Source organism: Anguilla rostrata, chromosome 10, assembly GCF_018555375.3.
Source record: "Anguilla rostrata isolate EN2019 chromosome 10, ASM1855537v3, whole genome shotgun sequence".
NCBI lineage: Eukaryota > Metazoa > Chordata > Actinopteri > Anguilliformes > Anguillidae > Anguilla > Anguilla rostrata.
The window spans coordinates 18,796,702-18,821,225 of NC_057942.1; the positions used below are offsets into that span (position 1 = coordinate 18,796,702).

Genomic DNA, 24,524 nt, shown 5'->3' on the forward strand with positions numbered 1-24,524 from the left:
TGAACAAGGTTAATGGTATTCACTAATTTATCTGTGTCTTAATGTCACACTTCTTTTTTCTATAATGAACAAAAAATTTTTGCCAGCGATCGAGTTTAGAGGAAAGAGATACAAGTATTACTAAATTAAAAAGTGAAGATACACGTTAAAAAGTAAAGATATATGCATGTGTGTGCGCATATGCAGAAATGCTTTTCCTCCATTTAAAGCTGGTCTGCTGTGTGTCACGGCCAACGAGCTGGGTCGTGACAAATGGACCGTCAAACATTTGTCTGTCAAAAGCAGTGGCTGGTGTGTGGGCTGATTATGGCATGCCAGAGAGTCTGTGGAGCTGGTGAGAGAAGCGGATTTGCAATCCTCCATTGTGAAGTGTTGAAGGGGCGGGTCTGTATCTGGATTCTTCCTTTTTTAGTATCCTAAAGCACCCCATTAGCCTACTGATATCCCCTGCATAGTCAGTCGTGTATAAAAGTTCTGGGGGCCACTGCTTCGTCTGTCTCTCCCTGTCTCTTCCACACTCACATACACACACACACACATATATTCATATACGTATCCTGACATCATGGCTCCCAAGAAAGTAGAACCCAAGAAGCCAGAGCCCAAAAAGCCGGAACCAAAGAAGGAGGCGGCGCCCGCCCCCAAACCCCCCGAGCCTGAGCCAGAGCCCCCAAAGGAGCCCGAGTTTGACCCAAAGGGCATCACCGTGGAGTTCACCGCCGACCAGATTGAGGAGTTCAAGGAGGCGTTCACGCTGTTCGACCGCACGCCAGCGGGCGAGATGAAGATCACCTTCGCCCAGTGCGGTGACGTGATGCGCGCGCTGGGCCAGAACCCCACCAACGCCGACGTGCTGAAGGTCCTGGGCAAGCCGCGCGCGGAGGACATGAACGTCAAGATGCTGGACTTTGAGACCTTCCTGCCCATGCTCCAGCACATCTCCCGCTCCAAGGACCAGGGAAATTTTGAGGACTTCGTGGAAGGCCTCCGGGTCTTCGACAAGGAGGGCAACGGAACCGTCATGGGGGCGGAGCTCCGGCATGTCCTGGCCACGCTCGGCGAGCGGATGACCGAGGACGAGGTGGACCGCCTGATGACGGGGCAGGAGGATGCCAACGGCTGCATCAACTACACCTCCTTCGTCACGCACATCCTCTCGGGGTGAGCGGTGATCCCGCCTTCTCCAGGTGCGCCTAACCTTTTTCTCCTTTGTCCTACCCCGCCCTCGCTCATGCGCCGGCCCCCACCTCAGACGAGCGTGCGGCGTCCACCGCTGAATGCTGTGATGTTGCCTTTTCGTCTTTTTTTCTTTCTTTCTTTTTGCTGCAAGCAGCCTGTGCTGCACTTGTGATGTGCCTAAAATTCACCGGTATCCACGATCAAAGCGGAATGTAATGGATGAAAGCCGATGTACTGTGATCCTGTCCACTCAAAAAGAGACTAATTTACATGTTATAATTGCCAGAGTATTACATGATAATGCCATAATAATCATAATAATAAATTTGAAAAATTGTATTGTCTTGATTGTCCTTCATCTACTCCTGATGTTCATTCACCATAATGCCATACACATTATCCACCTATTTGAACACCACTGCAGGGTCTCTTTTTTTAAACCCCTTGAAATATCATGCATATTTATTTTCAGGGTTAGAAAAGGGGGACTATCATTATGAGTTATATAACTTATTTTCTGTGGTATACTGTATTAACATTGCATAATGCATTGCATGTAGGTAATAAGCTACTTGCTTTACTACATTACATTTCAATTAAATCAATATTCCAGGGCAAGAAAAGACAAGTTGTGATGCGGTATATCTATGACTTCTTCTGGTGCTAAACCTTTCCCAGTGGCAGTCAAAGTGTTTTGAGTAGAAATGATCACTTTCCCACCTCTACGAGTATTTTAACATAGGGCTGTATGTTCATAATATTTTCTGGTAAACATATTATCCGACAGCATGCAACAGATCCATAGAACCTAATTTTGTTGTAAGATAATGTTATGATGAGAATGTTCTTCAAATTAATTCGGAAGTCACAGGAAAATGTCCCCTGAAATTTAGCATTGACCTTGAAAGGTCTTTAGAAGTACTTCAACTGAAAAAAAGGCTAGGATTCCTGATAAAATTAACATGAATGAACATTCACAGGTCAAATTCATTTTAACTTGAGTAACAAAAATGTTTTGATGAAGATGAAGTTCAAGGGAAAACAGGAAAACACAGAAGCAGACAAATATTACTTTAAAAATGAAAGTATAAATATATGTGGTAACTTAATACATGCTGTCCTAACGTTCAGGGAATGTTATGAGATATAAAAATTGTTAGTTGGGTCACAATTTTAGGGATAGCTGTACCTTTGCAATCCGTATCCTACACAGCTCTACCTGTCCTGCTGTGATCTCAATTTCCCAAAGCATTAGCCCAGCTAAAAAGTGTGAGGGAATTATGAATATCACTTTGCTGTCCTTGATTTCTACTGCCATTAAAATGGTGGAATGCTACTATAAATACAATGCAGTCTCATCCCCCTTTAAATCTTCACCCCTCATTCATATTAAAGTTAATGGGAGGATGATTTTCAAATAAACAAGCACAACCTCAAAATTAATCCTTTAAATATAAATTACAAAAACTATTTAATGTTTTTAAATCGATTCATATTTTTTCCTGAATTTTATTTTGTTCCTGTTTCAAGGAGATGCTTAATGAGAAGATACTGTAATACCAAAAATACATTATGTTGACATCCACAAAGATTTCTGGATGCCAACATACCACACACCACACTTTGCTTCTCCAGTCACTTGACTTGCGTGACGTGACTGAGGTCAAATGCCATGGTAGTGGCCACGTGCAGGGTGAGCGTGATCGCTACACAACCTCTGTCATCCTCTCCCTCCACCATTTCCAAAAGTCCATTAAGTGGAGGTCGATTCAAAAATGCATCAATATGTTTATGGGCACATTCCACGCTCCTATATGGATTTGTAGACTTATTTGTGCCCATATTTCAGGCTAAGGTCAATCGGCCCTGTGCGATAAAAGAACGCCAGTCTGCGGACCCACAACCTCCACCAGGTGAGAGACGGGAACAAAACATTACTCGGCAGTGGGGACCAGATTAAGGTCATTTAATATCAGGCGTTTTCAAAATGACATTAAGTGTGATGTGTGTTTCGGTAGGGCCAGGAGACCCTCTGAAGTAAATGGAATGTATTGGATTTGCTGAAATATTTCATTAGCTTAAACCCCTCAAGGGTCTGCCAGCCTTTATAGCCCCAAACAAACGTGTGCGCGGGCAATGTTTAATTCTGTCCACGTCGCTCTGTAAAAATTGCGAGGTTCGCTGTTGACAAGCATGTAATACGGAGCTGATATCAGCGCAGATTCTACCAGCGGACTGTCAATAAGAGGAGTTATTTGAACATAAATCATTTGAATGCGATGAGAGCCTTTGTTTTCACATCTTAGCTTTCATCTTTAAATATATTGCCTTTCATCATAACTTGTCTGATAATTAACAGCGTCTCTCAGAGCCTTGACAAGATATAGAATACTTTAACATCAATATTAATCCCAAACGGTGCATTTGTCAAACTGAATGGCCAATAAAGCCTAATAAAGCCACACGTCACAAGGAAAGGGAAACATAACATAAATAAATGCAACAGAACAATTGATTTTTTTGCTTGTCCATGTCCTCCAGGATGCTCTGATACCCCGTTCTATTGCCGAGAGACCTCCGACTGGCCCTTTACAGGTCAAATTTCATTGGTGTTCTCACCCTTGAAATTTGAAATTGGCCATTTGAAGACAGTTATTACAAATAATAAAAAAAGTCTCACTTTGGAACCATGACTTCATCAACTACCATGGAGCAATGGACAAAAAAATAATAGATTGAAATATGGCTATCACGGAGCACGTCCCTGTCGTGAGGCAATGCAGTACTTGAACATGCACATTTCCAAGGTGCTTCCTGCTGCGGAATCCCTCTGCATTATTTAATCGACATGCCAGGTTGCGCCTGCCGCACGCTGGGCCGGCTGCGCAGGAAACAGCGTGATGCAGCGGGGTTTTTTTCTCTTTCTTCATTTCCATCGAAGGGGCCTGGAGATTCCATGTAGCAGTTCTGGGAGGGGAAAAGATAGAGCTGTCAGACAAGCCTGCTGGTATGTTAGAGGAACATACGATTCTGAACGTTACAGCTTAAAGAATGCACCCGGGCCGGGTGGGGGAGGGGGTGCGAGGCACTGCGTGCGGTGCAGTTTCCCCCTCACGCTATATCCTGTCCACAATGGCGGTAAAGCTGTGCGCATAGGGACAGGAACAGCCATTTGTTTAGCAGAAACACCAGCTCCGGGACAAAAGAGAGGATTGAACCCGTCAGGTGCTCAGGGAAAGTGCTAGATCACAGAATGTAATCCTGTTACAGAACAAAGCCCGCTGACTGTCGTTCCGACTGTCCTTCATCTGGCATAGGGACGGCATGGCGTTTCAGTTTCAGTCCAATCAATCTATGAGCATTTAAGTGTGTGAGTATTCATGTATGTGTGCTGGTGCACGTGTGTGTGTGTGTGTGTATGTGTGTATGTATGTGCACATGCATATATTAATTGCTTGCTTTTGTGTGTTTTCATGAGTAAAACTGTATGCTTGCATGTGCCTGTATGTACTTGTGTGTGCATTTCTGACCACTTGCACGCGTGTCTGTGTTATTTTGTGAAAGTAGATGTGTGTGCTTGTATGTGTATGTATGTGTGTGCCGTGTGTGCATGATTGCATGTCTATCCATGTATGTTTGTGCATTTGCAGGTGTGCATCTATATGTGAGATTGTGTATGATGTAGTTGAATATGTGTGTGTGCGCGCATTCGCAGTGGCTGTTACCTCAGCACATCTGCATTCCATTATCTCAAACACAGTTTTCTAAAGCTCCACACATCTGCACGCTCAGATGTGACTTTCTGCCGTTTGATCAGCGGACGTTTATTACACACTGTGTCAAACCATGGAGGCAAATGACACTAATTCTGCTGGCATTCATTCTGAAGCAGATGTTCCATCAACAGAAAGCTGGCAGGCTATCTCTGCCCCACACGGTTTTCCATATCTCTCTCTCTCTCTCTCTCTCTCACACACACACACACATCTCTTTCAAGGAAAAGCACAATGCCAATGCTTTATTCAGACCAGGTCATGATTAAATGTAAATGGCAGGGAAGAATTATGACAGAATTACTAATAATAACTAAAAAGTATTTGTTGTATTGTCTTGGCCTTAATTTAGCTTTGCTGCAGAGACAAGTCCTATATCCTCCTAGATCAATGTTAAATTGCTATCCAAGTCTCATCACAAAGGCTAGGCCTGGCTTCTCAATGCCAGGGGGAAGACATCTGCTCTGAGACATAAGTTGATGAGCTAAGAGGAAGCTAAAGCTGTTCTCCTTGTGTGTGTTGAGAGATTAATCAACTACGCCAACCTGCACCTCATTAGTTCTGTGGCAACAAGAAAGCCACCCCAGATAAAAGTCTGCTGATCAGCTTGAACTTGAGGTGATGATGTCATTCATTATGCCATTCAGTGGCTCATCTGAATAACCATCCCAACCCCCTTTGTCCCATCCTCCAAAGAAATAAGGTGTCAATATTCCATATTCTTCTTAAGGAGTACAGTGGTACTTCGAAGAGCCAAACCCGTGTTTCCTGGCTTAGATTTTTGAAGATGTCTGATGTAGCTGGAATCACAGACTTCTGTTTGCAACTCCATTTTTATTAATGATAGATATATTTGGGCAGCTACTTAAAAAGGTTTTAGACTTGTAACAAAAGCTAAATTGCCAGGTTTGTACACTCAACATGCCCTTGTAGCATATGGGTTTACAAAACTATATACAGGCTGAATTTGAACCAGTCAAATGCATTTTTAATGCCAATTCTTACCCCATTTTCTCTAAGTGTTTAGGCACATTTTATTCCATATATAAATGCTATGCTTGTTAAACATGATGAAACATGTTTTGGAAACAGACTGTGCGCAGAGAATCATCATTAATTTCACAATTTCGATTCAGACGTGGGGATACGAATGTGTCCCATGCAGTTCATTATTAAAGAGCCTAAGAGCCTATCTTGCTCCCTGCATTGCAACCATTAGTGGGACAGATGCTTAATCGCTAAAGGCCATCAACTGCTGTTTTGTCTGCAGTGAATTAGATTTAAATGCCCTATTCTACAGATCAAATGTTTTATTGCTAGTGTGTGTGTGTGTGTGTGTGTGCGCGCACGCACACACGTGTGTGGGTGTGTGTGTCCGTGTGTGTATTTGTGTTTGAGTATGTGTTGTGGCAGTCTGTTCTGGCATTCATGTGACAATTCTCCTTCCAGCGAAGAGCAGACAGACATAATTAGATATGTTAAATTTCTCAGAAGTGTAGCTGTGATTCTCTGAAGCAAAAGTATGTTTGCCTCCAGAGATTTTTACAGCCATTTATATTGATTTAACGCACAATATATTTGTATCCTTCTTCAGGATTACCAGCAGTTTCTCTGTAAAACAATCTGGACTCTCTAGAGCAGACCTTCCAGACTGTAATATTCTGTAACAACAAAATCATAATACTGGAGGAATATCTATTGGGAACAATGAAACTAATGGCCAAAGTTGACATTTCCATGGCAACACAACTCAACCAGACACAGAACAGAGAACCAAGCCATTTTTTACCTGTCAGTTTACAGAACTAATAGGAATTTTTTTGGTTTATACTATTCTATTCTATTATTTCAGGTTTTATACCTTTAATCTAAACACTAAGGCTCTGTTTTCTTTAGTGGCCAGGACACTGTTGTCCTGAGTTTCCTTAACTCATTCAGTGCTCCTACAGCCAAACTATGAGTGGAAACAACAAACTGCGTTCCCACTTTATTAGCACACAATACAAGACAACTATACCAAACATGGGGTTTCTATGTGCCGCTGTAGTCCATACTACATACATTGTACATACTGGACAATATTTGGGAGTTCATAAAAATATTCTTTCACCACCAAAATTTTGTATTCCTTCATAGCAACAAGATAAAGCCACAATAGCCCGAATATCTGCCCATACAGCGATGTAAAACGCTGCTTACTGAATAGGAAATACACAAGGAATTTTTTTAGAATTATACCATGTCATTCTACAATCAATATCTGTGACTAAATATCGAATAAATATGCAATCTTACCATTGGATTTACACATAAAGATGTCTCTTCCAGGATCCAGTGGTCATTTATTGTTTTAAATAATCTACTTGAGAAAGATACGTACAAATAGAAAGTGGGGCTAGGTATTTACAATGGCTATGTACATTTTACAAAGAGAGAGAGCCTCGCATAACTGTGTGAGTGGTTGCTTCAGCACAGTGTCGTGCATTCAACCCTAACATTACGCAGTAGTATATATGTGTGTGTGTGTGATTTCTCAGTATGTCTTTAACTGAAAGGGTTTACACTCATTATGGGTAAAATCTTTGTAACGAGCCAGAAATAATTCTTAGTGCCGGGAAAGGGGACTTATAGAAAGGAAAATTTTACAGTACTGTTTGTAAACTGTCTGTGAGTAGACAGGTATGAACAGAAGACACTGCATTATCTGCGGGCAACATGGACTGTTCAAAGGTCAGCTGCCTTGTCTTCTGGATATGGGTTTTTAACCCCCCGAACACCAACAACAAGTACATAAATAAAAATACAAAATCTTGAAGGTTCTCAAATGTCAAACAGGGATAGGTTTAACAAACAGGTTAAACTGAGTAAACTGGCCTGTTTCACCTGTTTTTAGGTTGTTGTGAAGCTATCTGTATAGTCAGGCAGTCAGAAACACAATCATCTCCTTTCGGAGACACAGATGCAAGATCACGGCCATGTGCCATCCTCTAAATGTTGAGTAAGAGTTAAAGAGTTTACTTTTTTGGAACATACATTTAAAACCTATGTATGCACAACCTCTTGCCCCAACATTGGTATATTCAGAAGGAGAAAGTGAACTGACAGGGACCCATAACCAGAAACAAGGTTAGCTACTTTCCTAAATGCCGGTTGATTTCTTTCAAAAACAGCACAGATGGAACAAGTTGCTAAAATTGATTATTGTTCCTGGAAAGGTGAGAAAAGTACTTGGAGGTAAGCTGTTATTTATTTATTTATTTATTTATTTATTTATTTATTTATGGTAGTTCTGACACATTTTTCTGTTCAGGATATGCAAGGGACTTCCAAACTTCAGAAAAAGCTAACATTTGCACGGTAGCATTTTCTAACACACGTTAGTGCAGAGGTTAAGAGCTAATGATGGTTATACTGGAACTAGGCCTAAAGGTCTGACACAATTCAAGCAAGTCCTGATTATTCTTGATCTGTTTTGCCAAGAAATGGAGGAAAAAAGCTGATATCTGCCTATGAGTGGGAGCTGTGTGGAGCTGCCCCCACGGTCGCAGTGGTCTCAGTTTCCGAGGACATGCATTGTAGCAATTACGGGGCCTGCTCCTCGCATGGAGACAGCCAAATGTCACAGGATCCATTCACTGTGGCAGATTTTAATTGGTGGCAGGTCAGGGTGCACCGGCTGTGACACAGATGGAGGTTAAAGATGGAGTTGGAGAGAGAGAGATCATGATGTTTTTATACTCGCTCTCAGAGATACCTCTGACAGCACAGGTCAGTGTTGGACGTCTAATTAGGGCCCCAGTTGGAATTGTAATGGTGGGAGTGACTGCAGACAGGTAGAGGCCCTAGAAATTGGACCCACATAATAAAAGATGTCTTCATGCAAAAAGTAATAATAATGGCCTTTTGGGTCAGTCTGTAATAACTGGGGCTGACAACGATAACAACCGTGTTCCATTCTGTTTTTGCTTGGCTTCATTCTAACCCATGATGGCTGGTTGGAAGACCTCCCTGGCAGAAAAGAGAAGAAAGACAGAGGCGGAATGAAGAGAACTGTGGCTATTCCTGGTACACCAAGCGTTTCCCAGCTCAACCCAGGCTTGGCAAGGTCAAGTTTTTGGGGCGTACCACAGCTTCCTCCAGAGAAGAGCAATTAGTGATGCAAGTGATCCACACCTGCACCTGCACCTGAACAGGGGGTATAGGCTTTGAATACAGCACAGGAACTGATGTTCCCCTCTGCTGAGCGACAGGGATTTAGTGGTTCTCCTTTTCCAAGCCCTTCTCTTCTCAATGGAGACTTTGTTCTCTCTTGCTTGGATAGAAAATTTCAGGGTATGCGCAATGAGAATATCTCCCTTGCGACCCCTCTCCTCTTTCACCCCCATTTATCTATATCCACAAATTCACAACCACAGGCTGCTACCTTCTTACTGTCTCACCTCTGTGTTTGTGTTTGGCTAGAGGTGGGTGGATGAATTACCACTAAAGAGTTATTTCTATGCATTTCAAACTCATATGAAGGAACAGACATACTGTTTGGAAGTCTGGGTGCAATGTATATTCCTTCCTGGGAACATTCACGCTTGGCAACTATTATACCTCTGACTAGAATATGTAAACCCTCATTTGTGGCTGTCTCGTTGAGATTCGGGCATAAGGTTTGTCGTGGCACCGTGGCAAGTTTCCCTTTGCACATCGTAATAAAACCTTTTCAATTGGAAAGTTGTCGTCAGTGTGTTACTTCACCGGTCCCAATGTGATTCCACAAGGGAGAAGATTCCCAACACTGTCAAAAATCTTTGTTCAGTATCCAAAAACTATGAAATATAGCTGTGATAGTCATGTCTATTGCAAGATATGATGGATAGAGTGTTTGTACTTATAATGGGCGTGTCATACGTGTACTGTTCAGTTTCAAGTCCAATATGCACAGTTTCTATATTTAACGACAACCATCTGAAACAGTGAGGACTCTATAACTGAAATACAGGACTATTCTCAGATCTATAAAATTAAACCATGCCATAAAAATGCCAAGAATGACAGCAGAGCTAACAATCAAGAGCAGGGATATGTGGCCCTTGAGGCTGGTAGTACTACTGGCTTGCCTTCTCCCCTCTAATCAAGACTGATTTAATCCTGGGACACCTGATGGAGCTGGAATGAAATAGATTCCCTGGCCAATCACTGGCATTAATCAATTAATTAACCATCAGGTAGAAAAGAAAACCAGCCGTACTACTGGCCTGGAGGGCCAAGTTTGAGTATCCCTGATCTAGAGGCTGCCATAAGAGTAACAGCTCACATTATGAAATAATACAGTCATCAAACATTTGAGAGTGGATTCACAGACTAGATTTATGAACTGGTTTACGTGGCTCCCTTCAACCTCAGCTTGTGGGGTGTTAGCACTAACAATGTGCTGTCTACAAATGCACTAGAGAGCAGGTGTTAAACTCCAGTCTTGGAGGGCCGGATTGTCAGTTGGTTCTCAGGGTGTCCTCGAGACCAGTGGTTCATTCAAGTCATTGATTGGCTAAAGAACACCACACATCTTGTTCTCAAAGCCTTAATTGTCAGTGGATTGAAAGGAAACCACAAGGTCCCTGAGGTCCCTTTAGAATTTAGTTTGACACCCCTGCACCAGAGGGTGAAAAAGCCAGTTATATGAAAGGGGTCATGTTCTTGTTGATATCCAAGGGATATTTAAAGCTTTTTGAAAGATATCTATCCTTTAAACTCCACAGAATGAAGAGCTGTAAAACTTGGAAGCATGTGTCCTTTGCTTTCTTTGAGACTGTTTCCTCCCTTTGGGCACACAGTAAAGGACACAATCACCAATAACAGTGGCAAATCAGACGTCACATTTCATCAAAGTCAGCCATGAGTAATTACGGAGCTGCTGATCGACTGAGTTCATCAGTCCAAGGAATCAACTGCATGTTGTTAATTTCCTCTGTGTCTGAAGTTTCCACGTGATTGATCGTGCCTGGTCTCAACAGTATTGAGTCATTAGCTTTGGTTGGTAGTGATTGCAAAGTTCAAGCATCAAACCTGCTCCATTATAAATTAACTGCAGCAGTTAAAGAAAACTATTCACAGATATTTTGAGGGTTTTAAATGGTCAGAAACATGGATTTAAACAGCAAAACATGGATCTTATTAATCATACTGAACCCTAACCCTGCCTGAACAGTAAATGGAAATGTACATTTAAATCCAAAGAATATCTGCTATGTCCACTCATTGCCTTGAGGCAATGAGGTTACAGCAGTTCTAGTATTAAATCAAATCGAAGATACATTATTTATTTTACTGTTTAGCTGTGCATCATATAGTTTACTGCATTGTGGCACAATTAACAACACCTATTATATATCTGAAGTAGCTGGGACTGGAGACCTGCCAGTATGGAGCAATCAATTAATCAATCAATCTTTATTGTCCCCAAGGGGCAATTGGGTCTAAAGTTTAAACAGTGTTAAACAAACAGATAAGTTAAAACAAATGGTAAAAATTGATGCACCAATACACATGGGAAAAAACATAATAATAAATAAATACAGTAGTTTGAGATGCCATGGCCTAAAGTCATGTAGAACAGGTCCTATCAGTGAGTGAATGAATGAATGAATGAATGAATGAATTAACATATAGATACCTGGTAAATGGCACATAGGTACAGTATCATTGCAGCAGTAGCTCTAGGGCGGAAGCTGCTCTCTGCACTTATGCCTCTGAACCAGGGCGCTCTGTACCAAAGCCCAGAAGGGGATGTCTTAAATTGAAGCAGCTGACATTTCTCATTAAAAATAAGCTGCGGTCCTTACAGGAAATGACTTAATGTCATGCAACACCACTGCTAACAATGGAAAATTAGTGCAGTAAAGAGCATGAATTGATCAAGAAAAACCCTTTTTAGGTCTTGACATGTTAGTGTGGAAGCAGCTGATGCATGTGTATATGCTGGTATCTCCTCAGATATGTGCCTGCACTAATGCAATCCCTGGGTTTTTTTATCTTACCATCCGAAGAGAATGTGGTCATTCAAACTTTATTTGTCACATGAAAGTGTCAAATCATTTATAGTGGTAATAATCTTCAATTCACCTATCTGTTGCTTACAAATTGTGAAAATGGAAACTATACTATATGTTTGAATAATTGTCTGCATCCAGCAGTGGTAAGGCCAGAGATGGAACAGGGGGTGGGCCTTGGCAAGACAGGGTGGGCACTAGTCACTGAACAATATAATATCCAGATCTTCCCAATTTTTTTATACACACATAGTCTGAGGGACTCTAACAATATTCATCAAGAAATATGATAATCAGTTGTTTTACCTTAGTATATTATTGAGATCGCACAAACCGAAATTTCTCATACCAGCCAGAAGAAAAGGAGCATGGTTTTCCAGCTATGGTAGTCACTGGAAACTTTTGCGGTTTTTGTTGCATTGGCGGCTCCTCCACTGATGACAGTAGGACTACTCCCACGTCCCCTGAAGTTGACGCCGGGTCCACAGCAGTCGGGATCTCATTATTGGTAACGACGTTAGTGGGCTCGTTAGAGTGGTCACTGTCATCCTGACAGGCTACCATTGGCTGTTCGGCGGCAGCCTGGAGAGGTGTACTCTCTTCCTCCAATCTGGCCTTTTTAAAGTACTGGTTTATTGAGCTTTGTTTCGCCATTTTTAGCTAACATTAAACTGTACCAGCTAAGCATTAGCATATCCGTATGAGCTTTCAGCTAACGTTATCAGTGTTCACATCAGTGGCAAAGTGTTGATATGTGGGTGGGCCTTAGTATATCACGCAGCAATGGCATAGAGGAAAAGAACGCCGACCCGAATTTAAAGTGATGATTTATATTAGGCAAGATGAGGTGATAAAATCATTTTGATAAAAGAAAGAGATTAGTCTCATCATAAATTTGCTGGTAGTATTAAATTATTTACATAGGCTACATTTATGAAATTATTTTTATTTATTTATTATTTATTACACACGTTTCAAATTGTGCAAAATCATACGTTTTTATTGGGTGGGCCAGCCTTCTAAACGGGAGGACCAAGGCCAACCCTGGCATCCACCTCTGGCATCCAGTTCTTTGGGTGTATGCAATGCACATTGTGAATAAAATTCATTATTATTATTATTGTTGTTGTTGTTGTTGTTGTTGTTGTTGTTGTTGTTGTTCAATTAGTGTTCTAAACATATATAATAATAATGATGAGCATGTACCATTGAGCACTTTAGCCTTCCTATATATTTGTAACAGTGGCTGTGACAAAGGGTGCGGTGGCGTAAGTATAACCGCATGAGAAACGCAGCTGAATTATGCTCAATGCATGTACTCACGGATTTGACGGCCATCCTACGAGCCTTGATTGACAAAATTATTGTAGAATTAGAGCACCACTTTTAGAGATGCACTTTTGGTGTTTGTAAGGTTTATAAGGCATTTTGATAGGCTTATCTGCAGGTAGGAGTCCTCTTTGCTGTTTTGCTAAGCTAGATCAGTGACCTTACGTGAGAATTGGAAGTAGTAGAACCGGAACACTTGACAGTGGAGAATAGGAGCAGATGCATATGTCCCAGCAATCTTTGCATATGATAAAATAACAATAGTATGATAGAAATGAGGAGAAATTATGAAATGGAGTAGTTGAAACAATATGTTTTAGCAGAATGGGCATGTAGGTGAAGTTTGACATCACATACTATAGTGCAAAGTAAATAAAGGGACCATGGGCGAGATGAGTTTCCTTATCGAATGGTATATATAACAGACGGTATAAGGAATCACTCATTAAAGTGGTGGGTGAAGTAACATGTGATAATGTGTAGGAAATATATTGTACTTTTCTCATGTTCAGTACTAGTAGTTATAATTATGATTGAGTCATGATTTTAAATGTAGTGTTTTAATGGGGAGTTGCAGACAGTACATACCTAGTAATTGTTTGTATGTGGGTAGATAGAGAACAGGGTGAGGTAACATGAATGTAGAAACGTGGCGTTTGCTGATAAGAACATTTTCTACAGTAGCCAAGTGAATAAACATAGTTAGTAGAAATGGCACAGTGGTCAGCTGGTGTAACCTTTTAAGAAAATGAATACATTTGCCGTCATGAAATGCATATGGCTGGCCATGAGTGACTTTTCGTAAAGCAAATATAAGTGTAAGAATACATTAGTGTAAAATAGGAAAATATTTGCCTGAGGGCCAGGCGGGATGAAATCCTTCGACCTCTGGCTTTCCAGTGCATAACTTTGGCCACCATGACATAACTATTCAATGTGTGAAATTTCATGGTCAAACCTGTCCATGGTTTTAAAGAAGAACACAGGCCAGTAAGCACAGCTGAGCTCTGGTTGAATGGCCATATGGCCTGGCAATATTGTAGCCGGTTAAGTTAATGTGCAGATGGTACGTCATAATGCAGTGTGTACGTTCGGTGAACGCTGGGTAGATGTTGTGCAAAGGCAATTGTTGAGAAGTAATAGACAATTATTAGTGAAGAAAAAAGCAGGTTAAATAGCATCAAGTGCACTTCCTTATATGTCCATTTTGCCTGTGTATCTGGGTATCCTAGTACTTTCAGCAGACTTCATTGATCAGATATTGTGATTAGCAGATGTGGTGAAATGTCCAATGGAGATAATTATTGATTGTGGGACTGTAGCATTTGTGATGATGAAATCAGTTGGAAAAAGAAGGAGAATGACACAAAATAACCCAAGAGGCTTCATTGTGTGGACATGTGAAGTTGTATCTGAATTCTGTGTTTTTATGTGATGTCATAAAGTACAGAAATGAATGTTGTTTAGGGCTGAGAGGCTGTTGTCATTGTGGTCATTTCTGTAGGAAACTTCTGAAAAGTGCCAACCTCTCGATGCTAAATAGGTATGGGGCATGCCCCCTGAAAGCCGTAACTTGGCATAACTGCCATTCCAGCATTATTGCTCCTGCATCTTCCTGATGCTAGAATATTCTAAATTTTACTGTTACGTTAATGGCAAATCTTGAATGCAAGCTCCTTGTTTGTTTACTTTCATGTGTTCAACAGTTTAAAAATGACAAATAGTTAAAGCCAATCACTGTCATTTTCTACTGTTGAACTTTTTTTGTCGGTTTATTTATTTTTTATGATACCTACAATCTGCTTTTCTTCTTTCTTAAGTGTATTGAACACAAATGTTTTTGAAAGAACTGTTTTAAAACATGTCAGTGTTTTGCAGTGAGAGCTGTACATCATTATGGTTTATCAAACTACTAAATCCTCAGTTGTGCTATAACATTCTTAGGAATATCCCCGCAGACCTTATTCTCCTATCTTCTGAGAACTGTAAGACTTTAAGACTTCTGTGGTCTAAATCGGTCAATGCTGCAGACATCCCTCCCACTAGGTGCCACAGCCAGAAAAAAATGTAGATACGAAAAAAAAAAAAAAATGAGTGAGCTATATTATAAGATGGAAATGCTACTGTTGATCACTTTTCAAACAAATATGCTCTCTTTTGGGAAACATGTTCTGATTTTAAAGAATGAATAAATGTTTTATGACTTGTCCCAACAACGGTGGTGGCAAGATAAACCAAGCATTGAAAGGAAGATATTTTAAATGGGTATGATGAATGAAACAGTGTGTTTTTATAGGCTATTACAAATGTATCATTACGCATTGAAATATGTTATTGTTACAGTCCAGGCCTGGCTTAATGAGAAACTTTATTCATTGTCATACTTGGTTATAGAGTGATATTTTTCAGTTAGAATGAGTGAACTAATTCTAGAAAATGTTGTTATGAAAATAATAATAAATGTAATTCAATGAAACGTTGTTTGAAGACAAACAGGCTGAGTGTTTTTAACTTGTTGCATGGCCCTTAATGGTATCAGACAGGATGAAATTTTTGATGGAGTTTATTCACTTTTGGTAAATTTTTGGACTAAAGACAATTTCCATGACTATTGACTAGTCATGGAAATGACTATTTAAATAACTATTCTGGTTGAGATATCTCAAAAATTTAAACAGTTATTAACCTCTGAAATCCATGCAGTCACATATGAAAAAAATTCAAAACGTGACTGTCAATCTGTACTTGTCTCTGTGGAAAAGAATGAAATGACAGCTGTTATCATAGCTCACTTATTCAAGCATACATTTAAAGTGATTTTCCACATTCAAGCAAATGACAATAAAAGACCAAAAAAACTCAGATTTAGGCCTTATGAATGTCAAAAGTGGTGAAGACAAAAACACGAAGGTGGGGAAAAAAAGAATTTGATGATGAAAATTGTGGTGAAAAAAGAAAAACATTTTAAGTGCAGAAAATGTTAGATCCCTGAATGAAATGTTTTTTCTTATTTCAGGGGGCCATGAAAGCCAAACTATATTTAAGTCAGAATTCTGACAGTTCCGTCCTTAGAAATGTATTTTTTATAATAGCCATAAATGCATAATAGGGAGAGCGGGGCAAAGCCAAACACGGGGTAAAATATAACACAAACTTTTTAGGTAGAAACATCGAGCTTGAACAACGTATTTAAGGTTAATGTGCAGAATTCTCATCTCTTTGTCTCCAACGAACGGCGGAAGAGTTCAATAAATATTTTTGGAGATATTGCCAAAAGTTTGTTTTTGCTATATGCAAGTGAATTTTTTTTAACAGAAGTGTTTTTCAGCTACTGTATTGTGTGTATGTCAAGGAATCAAAATGTAAGTAAACATAAGCGGTCTTTTAGTGACTAACAGATCGCATAGTTTTGATATAGCATGCAAGCTTGCTGGGATTGCTAGCTTGGCAAAAGTGGGTTCTTAGCGTATTGTCAGGAGACCATTAATTAACCAATTGTTTGGATTTGTTCAGCTCGGAACGGATTTTCATAAATATATTTAACTTAACTTTAACTTCAGGCTACGTGGTGATGTGACATCAAGTGATACAGCTGTTTGGATGAAACAGACATTAGACGGGAACCAGAGAATAATGTACAGTCTTGTGATGGATTTTCACCAATATAAGTAAGCCTCGAAAAACATATAAATGTAATCAATAAAAAATTAAAGTTTGTTTGTATCATTTAAAATGAAATTATATTGAATTGTCTTACTGTGTGTTATCTTTTAAAGCTATTAAGACTGTTAGGTCTACCCCACGCCGCGTAATTATAGCCAAGGGATGCAGGTTTTTTGTATTAAAAAATTTATCTCAAGTAATGTTTTCAGAATTGAGCCAATTCAAAAACCGTGAGTTATTTCCCTACGTGATGCAAGTATGTTCCCAATATATACATGCCCACTAGCCAGACATTGAAGAACATGAAAAGACTTGTAAATTATATTTAAAATGCATTAATTGAAATTGTAATATCACTGGTGGATCTGTTATTAAAGTTCAATTTAAATAAATGAATGTAAAGTTTTAAAACAAGGCTTTCTGTACGTGTTAAATGCATACATTCCCAACAGTATGTCATTTATTCATAGTGGAACTGATCCTGTTTTGAGATACAGTACTCGTGCTAAATTCAAATTTACATGCTAGTTAAAGTGTTTTTTCCCCCCCTAAATACATCCTGGCTTGGCTGTCTTAAGTGGAGATATGATACATGTGTGCTTGGAGCGGAGTCCCACTGAAAGGAAGTTTTGCCTGTTGAATCCCAAATTATGCACTGTTGTTTATTTCAGACCACAATTGATATTTTTCATCTGGAAATGCCAGTCTATGGATTTTTAGCAAACTGTGCTAAATAAATGAACTCTGTTGATGTAAAGGCTACCAGAAGGGCACTCTTGCACCCGGTCACTCAGCGACTATTTCGTTTTTGACATTCTATCCATGTCACATTTCTTCATAATCTTGGGGCTTGTATATCATGAAGCAGGATTACTGAGTTAACTGGATTACTGCACTGAGTAACTCTTTCAACTTCAGTCCATGTTTCAGATTTGGGATGGTTCTGGGTTTTACTCAGTGAGTTATTCATCTAACTCAGCAATCCTGCTTCGTGATACAGGCCCCTGATGTATTATGCCAATTAATTGTGTTCATGAGGGTCACAATTGATTACAGATTGTACAAACAAATAGTTCAAAGTCCTAGTCTGGACTTTGGAAAATGAATCCACTGGGAGGTGTCATTGCTTATGACTGAGATGCTGTCTGGTTCTGATCTGTCGCTTTGTTGCTCTGGTCTCTTTCTTTCTATCCTCTTTCCTCCTCTCCCCTCATCTCATGGTTGCTTTGCAGGAGTATTGAGTTGTTTTCACTCTGTGTGACACGCTCCACTGAAGTGTTTTGTTTTGTCAGTAATTCTGCTGCTGCCTTCTTGGCCAGGTCTCCCTTGAAAAAGAGATGTTCTGATGTCAGTGGGACTAACCTGGATAAATAAAGCCAAAATAAATAAATAAGTGATTGCAACAATCCATTACGTTACATGAAATGGATTGTTGCAATCACTTATTTATTTATTTATTTGGACTTTATTTAACCAGGCTAGTCCCACTGAGATCAGAATATCTCTTTTTCAAGGGAGTCCTGGCCAAGAAGGCAACAATCTTGCAACAATTCAATGCTACAGTGTCCTGTGCGGATTTAGACGATGCAAGAAATCGGTCACATAGCCAAGATAAACTGGTGTCCCTACTTATATTCTATATATTGTTCCAAACAAGTTCTGTTAAAGTTACAGAAAAATATGCCAGACAGGTCATCTATAAATGTTCTATCCCTTGAAAGTTGTTATTTAATCATAAAAAGCATCATATTTGTCCAGTGTCAGTATAATTTGAAAAAAAAATGTTCTAAACGTAGGCACTGAAATGGCAGATTCATTCTACTTGCTCATTTTCCAGATGAAATGAATGTGACTAATCACTGTGACTAGTTCTAACATTGTTCTATGTATTTTTGTGTAATAACATACAATGGACTTCCATAAATTGAGACAATAACATGGGAATATTATCCCTATCTTTCTGCGAGTGTTCTAGGTACCCTGTATGGTGTCGCGTGTGGGCTTGGTACGGTGCTCCAAAAGCATGAAAATGAAGACAGACCAGATTAGCTGCTACAAACATGTCAGTAGGTCCCCTGTGTGTGTTCAGTGTTACACAAGAGACTACAAGGAGCCTGGGGCCCTATATGAAGTACCGTGTGTTGAATTATCCCACTGACTCAACTGCCAGAACAAGAACAAAGAGAGAAGCCTCTCTGCCCATCCCCCATCCCTTGCACATAGCTGTGCTCGCCCCTTAATGAAGCATGCCCTGTGATTTGCAGTGTTTCCTGAAATTGTCTGCATTAGCATCCATCTGTTGTCATATCAGTATCGCTGACTGGAACATTTGCTGTTTTGCTTCAGCCCAGACAGGCAGGAGAGTGTGCCAGGAAATTATGTCAACAGCCAGGCCCAGTAAGCCACAAGCGTTCAGATTGAACATGTCCCCGCCACAGTATTGATGTGGTACAGGTATGTCATGGTAGTTGTCTCAAACCAGAGGACATTGATGAAACTCCAAATTTGGGAAAAAAATGTTTGTTGGTTTTGCTTCATTAAATAAATAAATAAATCTGAAAAATACTTTCAAGCCATAGTTATTTTTATTTAAATGGCCCAAAAAGGCAGTCACTAGTATTGTCCTATATTGTATCAAATGATAGACAATAGTAAAACAATTGTAACACAAAGCATGATTATACAGTCATTGATGCAGGTGAAAGATATACACTGTGACATAGCTACTGTTACAGTATTTTAGTATTTATTTTGCTGTTTAGGTAATTGGTGAACTGGTATATTTATACAGTTATATTTTATTGCAATTGGCATGTTCCTAAAGTATATAAGGCATGCAAACTCCTGCAGTCCCGGTTGGTTGGGTACAGCAAGTGGACCAGTTAAATGCATTGTGCAGTGCAGTAGTTATAACTGAAGCAACTGACCTGTTCATTTTGTTTTCGAGTTTTATTTGTCTATTTTACTTTTCATTATTACAATTAAGGTCATTCCCAAACATACACCAACAAAGCCTGATTGCAAAATCTAGTGGTGAAATGAAAGTACTGACTAGGGGATTTTTGATTGTAGCTCTGATTGAAGGAGATTCCCATTTGTTAGTGTCCCCAGACAGCTAAACAGTGTCTTGTCTTATTGTATTAATGACAAAGCCACAGAAAGTTTTGGTAAATTTTTTGTGGTTTCCTTTCCATCTGCAGCCAATTTATTGGAAATAAGGTATACAAACTCTGGACATGGTTGTTCCAGCAGCATCTCAGAAACAGCTGCCCTCTTTGGGTTTGCACACACTACAGTGAGCGACAGTTTTATGACCAAAAACACTTTGTTAATGAGGACAAAGGACAGACTCGTTCAAGCTAACAGAAAGGCCACAACAGCTCCAATGACAGCTGCTTACACAAGTGGTGTGCAAAAGGGCATCTCTGAATGCACAATGCATCGAATCTTAAAGTGGATAGGCAACAGCAGCAGAAGATCATGCTGGGTTCCACTACAGTCAGGAAGATGAGATTACAATGGGGACATTGTAGCCAAAACTGGACAACTGAACACTGCAAAAATCTTCTGGTCTGAGAAATCTTGATTTCTGTCGTGACATGCAGACGGTAGGGTTATAATTTGGTTAAGCATAAATCCATGGATACATCCTTGTGTCAATGGTGAAGGCTGGTGGTGGTGGTGTAATGGTATGGTGTATGTTGTCCTGGCAAACGTTAGGCCCTTTAATACTAATTGAGCATCATTTGAATGTAACAGCATACCTTAGCATTGTTGCCAACCATGTACATACCTTTATGGCCACAGTTCACCATTTTTCAAATGGATACTTCCAGTAGGACAATGCACCATATCACAAAGCATGCATTATTTCAAGCTGGTTCCGCTAACATGACAGTGACTTCTGTTTAGTCCAATGGCCTGCACAGTTGCCAGATCTCAATCCAATAGAGCACCTCTGGGATGAGGTGAAAGTGGGGGCGTGGGGGCCACTGCATGAATGTGTAGTAGAAAAATCGTGTTGAATCCATGGCACAAAAAAGTCTGGAGGCAAACGGGGAACCTACCGAGTACTAGATAGGTGTACCAAATAAAGTGGGCACTGAGTGTGTATCAAACCATTAAGGTCTCACTGCTTGATGTTCAAATAAAATATTCTCTTTTCTCTCAAAATGTTATAAAAACAAATATAAAAATATTGACCAGCTATGTTGTAGCCAGACCTGGGTCAAATACATATTTGTTTTGGATTCAAATACTTTTCTGTGCTCTGTTGATCTTGCCTGGTGTAATTGAGCCTGCCAATATGACCAAAAGGTGGGGTTTGCACTTTCTGAGAGTGTGTCATTGGTTCCAATACACCAGACAAGATCAGTAAAGTTCAGAAAAAGTATTTGAATCCAAAACAAATAGGCTATGTATTTGACCCAGGTCTGGTTGTAGCCAATGTGCAATTATCTTCATAGAGGGTATGATTTAGAATGCATTTTTATAAAAATCAACCTTCATGTGGAAACAGACTTCATTTGTAAATGCATCACCAGCACTGAAAACATATCATAGCTAAATACCATTTTTGTGGAAACTTGACTGGGCCACAACAATCATTTGTACCCAAAATGTGGAAAGTCTGCATTTATAAATGAAAATGAGACCTTATAATACACACAGAAAGTCAGGGTAAGCAGTTCACCTGCACTCTTTCACCTTGGTGCAATTCAGCCATATTGAGTGAGTCGGCAATGTCACCTCCGTACTACCCCCAGCCCACTCTAGCTGAGCCCCCCCCCCTCCCCAGTAACAGTGAGATATCTGGGACAGCCAGGGACAACCAGGGGCTAATCTTTCACTACACAATCATACGATGAGAGTATGGAGCTCCATGTCCACAGTGAGACAGGAGACCAACTGAACTGGCTGGAGAGGACAGACAGACAATGATGGGGGTGAGAGGACAGGGAATGCTAGGGCATTTTCTATATGAGTTCAGAGATTAATGGTATGGTAATGAAATGCCATTGTTTCAGTGGTATCTTCATATTAACTGATCAAATTTTAAATAGACAATCTATATGAAACCACAGATTTCATTGCTCAGAAAGAAGATGTATAAAGAAACACTCCCACACACTGTCTCTTGCCAAATCTCAATTTAATGTTACTGATGTTTCAGCCCAATACATTATGTGAGAATTGCTCAGAACTCAGAACATGAACATTTTCTATTTAAGTATGTGCTTGCGTGTGTGTGTGTGTGTGTGTGTGTGTGTGTGTGTGTGTGTGTGTTTTATCTTCTATTGGTATCATTTTTGCGGTGCCATTATAAAAAAATTACATGCCATGATTTTGAAAAATGTGAATAATTTTGTTTTCTCCATGCTCTATAACCTACAGGACTGGGGGACTGGAGGTCAGGCAAACTAAATCACAATGTAACAAGGAGGGTACAACCTCATTAAAAGCATATACCAAACAGTCTTGCCACTTTATGATTAAAAACATCTTCAATAAACATGGGGAAAAGCCTTTTGAGTATAGTTTCCAGGCTGAGGGTTTTTTATTCCGATAGATAGAAAAGCACTAATTCAGTAATTCAGGAGGAAAACTACAAAAAAGGACTCTGAAGGTAAAACATTTCTGCTGTCATTCAAAGTCACCTAGAAATGTCTGTCTTTATTTCTATTGTCACTGCTGCTCACTGTTACCCAGGAGATTATACAAGTTCTAAACATCACATCACTTCTGTCTATTTTAAAACTTGCACATCTGTGAATCTGAACTTTCAGGTTTTCAATTCTCTCCAGTACAGTACACAATGTTTCTGAACTTGAAGTATGTTCCTTAACTTTTATAACTTAATATTTCTAGCACATTGTGCTTAGTTTCATTGGTTAAAATTGTGTTTAAATTATACATGCCGTGTGTGTGTGTGTGTGTAGTCATTCCACAACATTCAGGTATTTGCAGAGTGAATTCGAAAGTGAATTAGACTTTGATATGTTTACAAATGGAAAAAGAACCACCAATGATTAATTGGTCTGAGATGTTAATTTCTCTTTATAGACCTGGTGTCGGGGAGACAGAGGGCCATACTGCTTTATGCAGTGAATACTGGCTTCTGCATGTGCATTTATCACTGTATCCTGCACTTAGTTTATTTTTAGATCTAAGTGTCCAAAGTGGTACCGTCATTGCTCGCTCTGACTACGTGGGCAACTCCAATTGGCTCAGAGGAGTCTCTGAGCCAGTTTGTTAAATTCACCATGGTGCACGCTGAAACAAAAGCTATGTTCTGCCTCAGACATTTGTGAGTGCTGGTGACAGGTCTGGAGGCCAGCGGGTTCACTAGTACACTCTGCTTGAGCAGGCTTTCATAACCCCCATTATGAATCATCACCTTAATCTTGGTAAACAGAGACTCTAGGACACTCTACACAATGAATCCCAATAACTGATCAACATAATATACATTACCTATGTTTTCTTGGTTTGCCAGTGAGAAAATGTTCTGACTATTGTGGCATATGTTGTACTACACATGCATACAAGTGCATTTGACATGCTGTTTTTGACCAGAATGCTGTTTAATGAAAACATGCTGTTTTAATAACCACTTCACACAAGCCCTCTAGTGGCCAGGATGCTCCTGCAATCAAACTATGGGTGGAAACAACAAACTCTCGGTTCTAGCTTTATTAGCAGATGATACAGGACAACTATGCCAAATATGGAGTTTCTAAGTGTCAGCATTGTCACATAGGTCATCCATTTAACAGGCACCCCCTCACTGCAACTATACCCTCCAAGCATGACACACTGGACAACAGCATCCATCTGGGAAAACAGCATCCATCTGGGAATAGGAACAAGATACAGCCAATAACCGCCCAAAGGTATGCCAACGCAGCAGTGAAAAATGCTGCTCACTGAATAGCAAAATATACAAGAGTAATTCTTGTATAATTATACCATGTCATTCTGCTATCAATATCGGTGACTAAATATGAAATAAATATACAATATTATAATTTGTTTTACATGTTAAGGTTGTCCCTTTCAATACTCAGTAGAAAACGAGAGGAAAAGAGAATTGGATAAAGCTTACTCTAAAGTTTCAATAAACCTTGGAGCGCAATTCAGAAAGTGGCGAGAGAGTTGGGAGCAGGTGGGGTTGAACAGATGCGGTGTCAGATTTTCAAAATGTTTTCACAACTGCAGCTTTAATTTAAATTTTCAACTATGGATGTTCAGTGAATAATTTTTGAGATATTGCCTCTTAAATGCGACAGGTAAAACTAGGTGAAATTGGTCCTAGTGGGCCATCGCAAATAGTGTTAGTGTAGATATTTGTTCTTTTCTTTCAGATGTTCAAAATAGGTTTACATGATGGTACTCTGTGAAACAGGCACCAGAAATGATAAAACAGTGACAAGATATTGCCGTGATGAGAGAGGGTTATTCATTGACACACAATGCACAAACCAGAGAGAAATGAGAGGAGTTGAAATTTAATCTTAGAAGAAGAAGATCTTTGTTGGCACTT

General features: G+C 39.8%; 1 protein-coding gene across 1 annotated transcript; it reads left to right on the forward strand.

Moving 5' to 3' along the window:
- Positions 1–455: 455 nt before the first annotated feature.
- LOC135265193 (myosin light chain 4-like) lies at positions 456–1,516 on the forward strand. Its single transcript, XM_064354589.1, has one exon. It carries the CDS (start codon positions 566–568, stop codon positions 1,163–1,165), a length of 600 nt encoding a protein of 199 aa, XP_064210659.1. The 5' UTR covers positions 456–565; the 3' UTR covers positions 1,166–1,516.
- Positions 1,517–24,524: the final 23,008 nt, after the last annotated feature.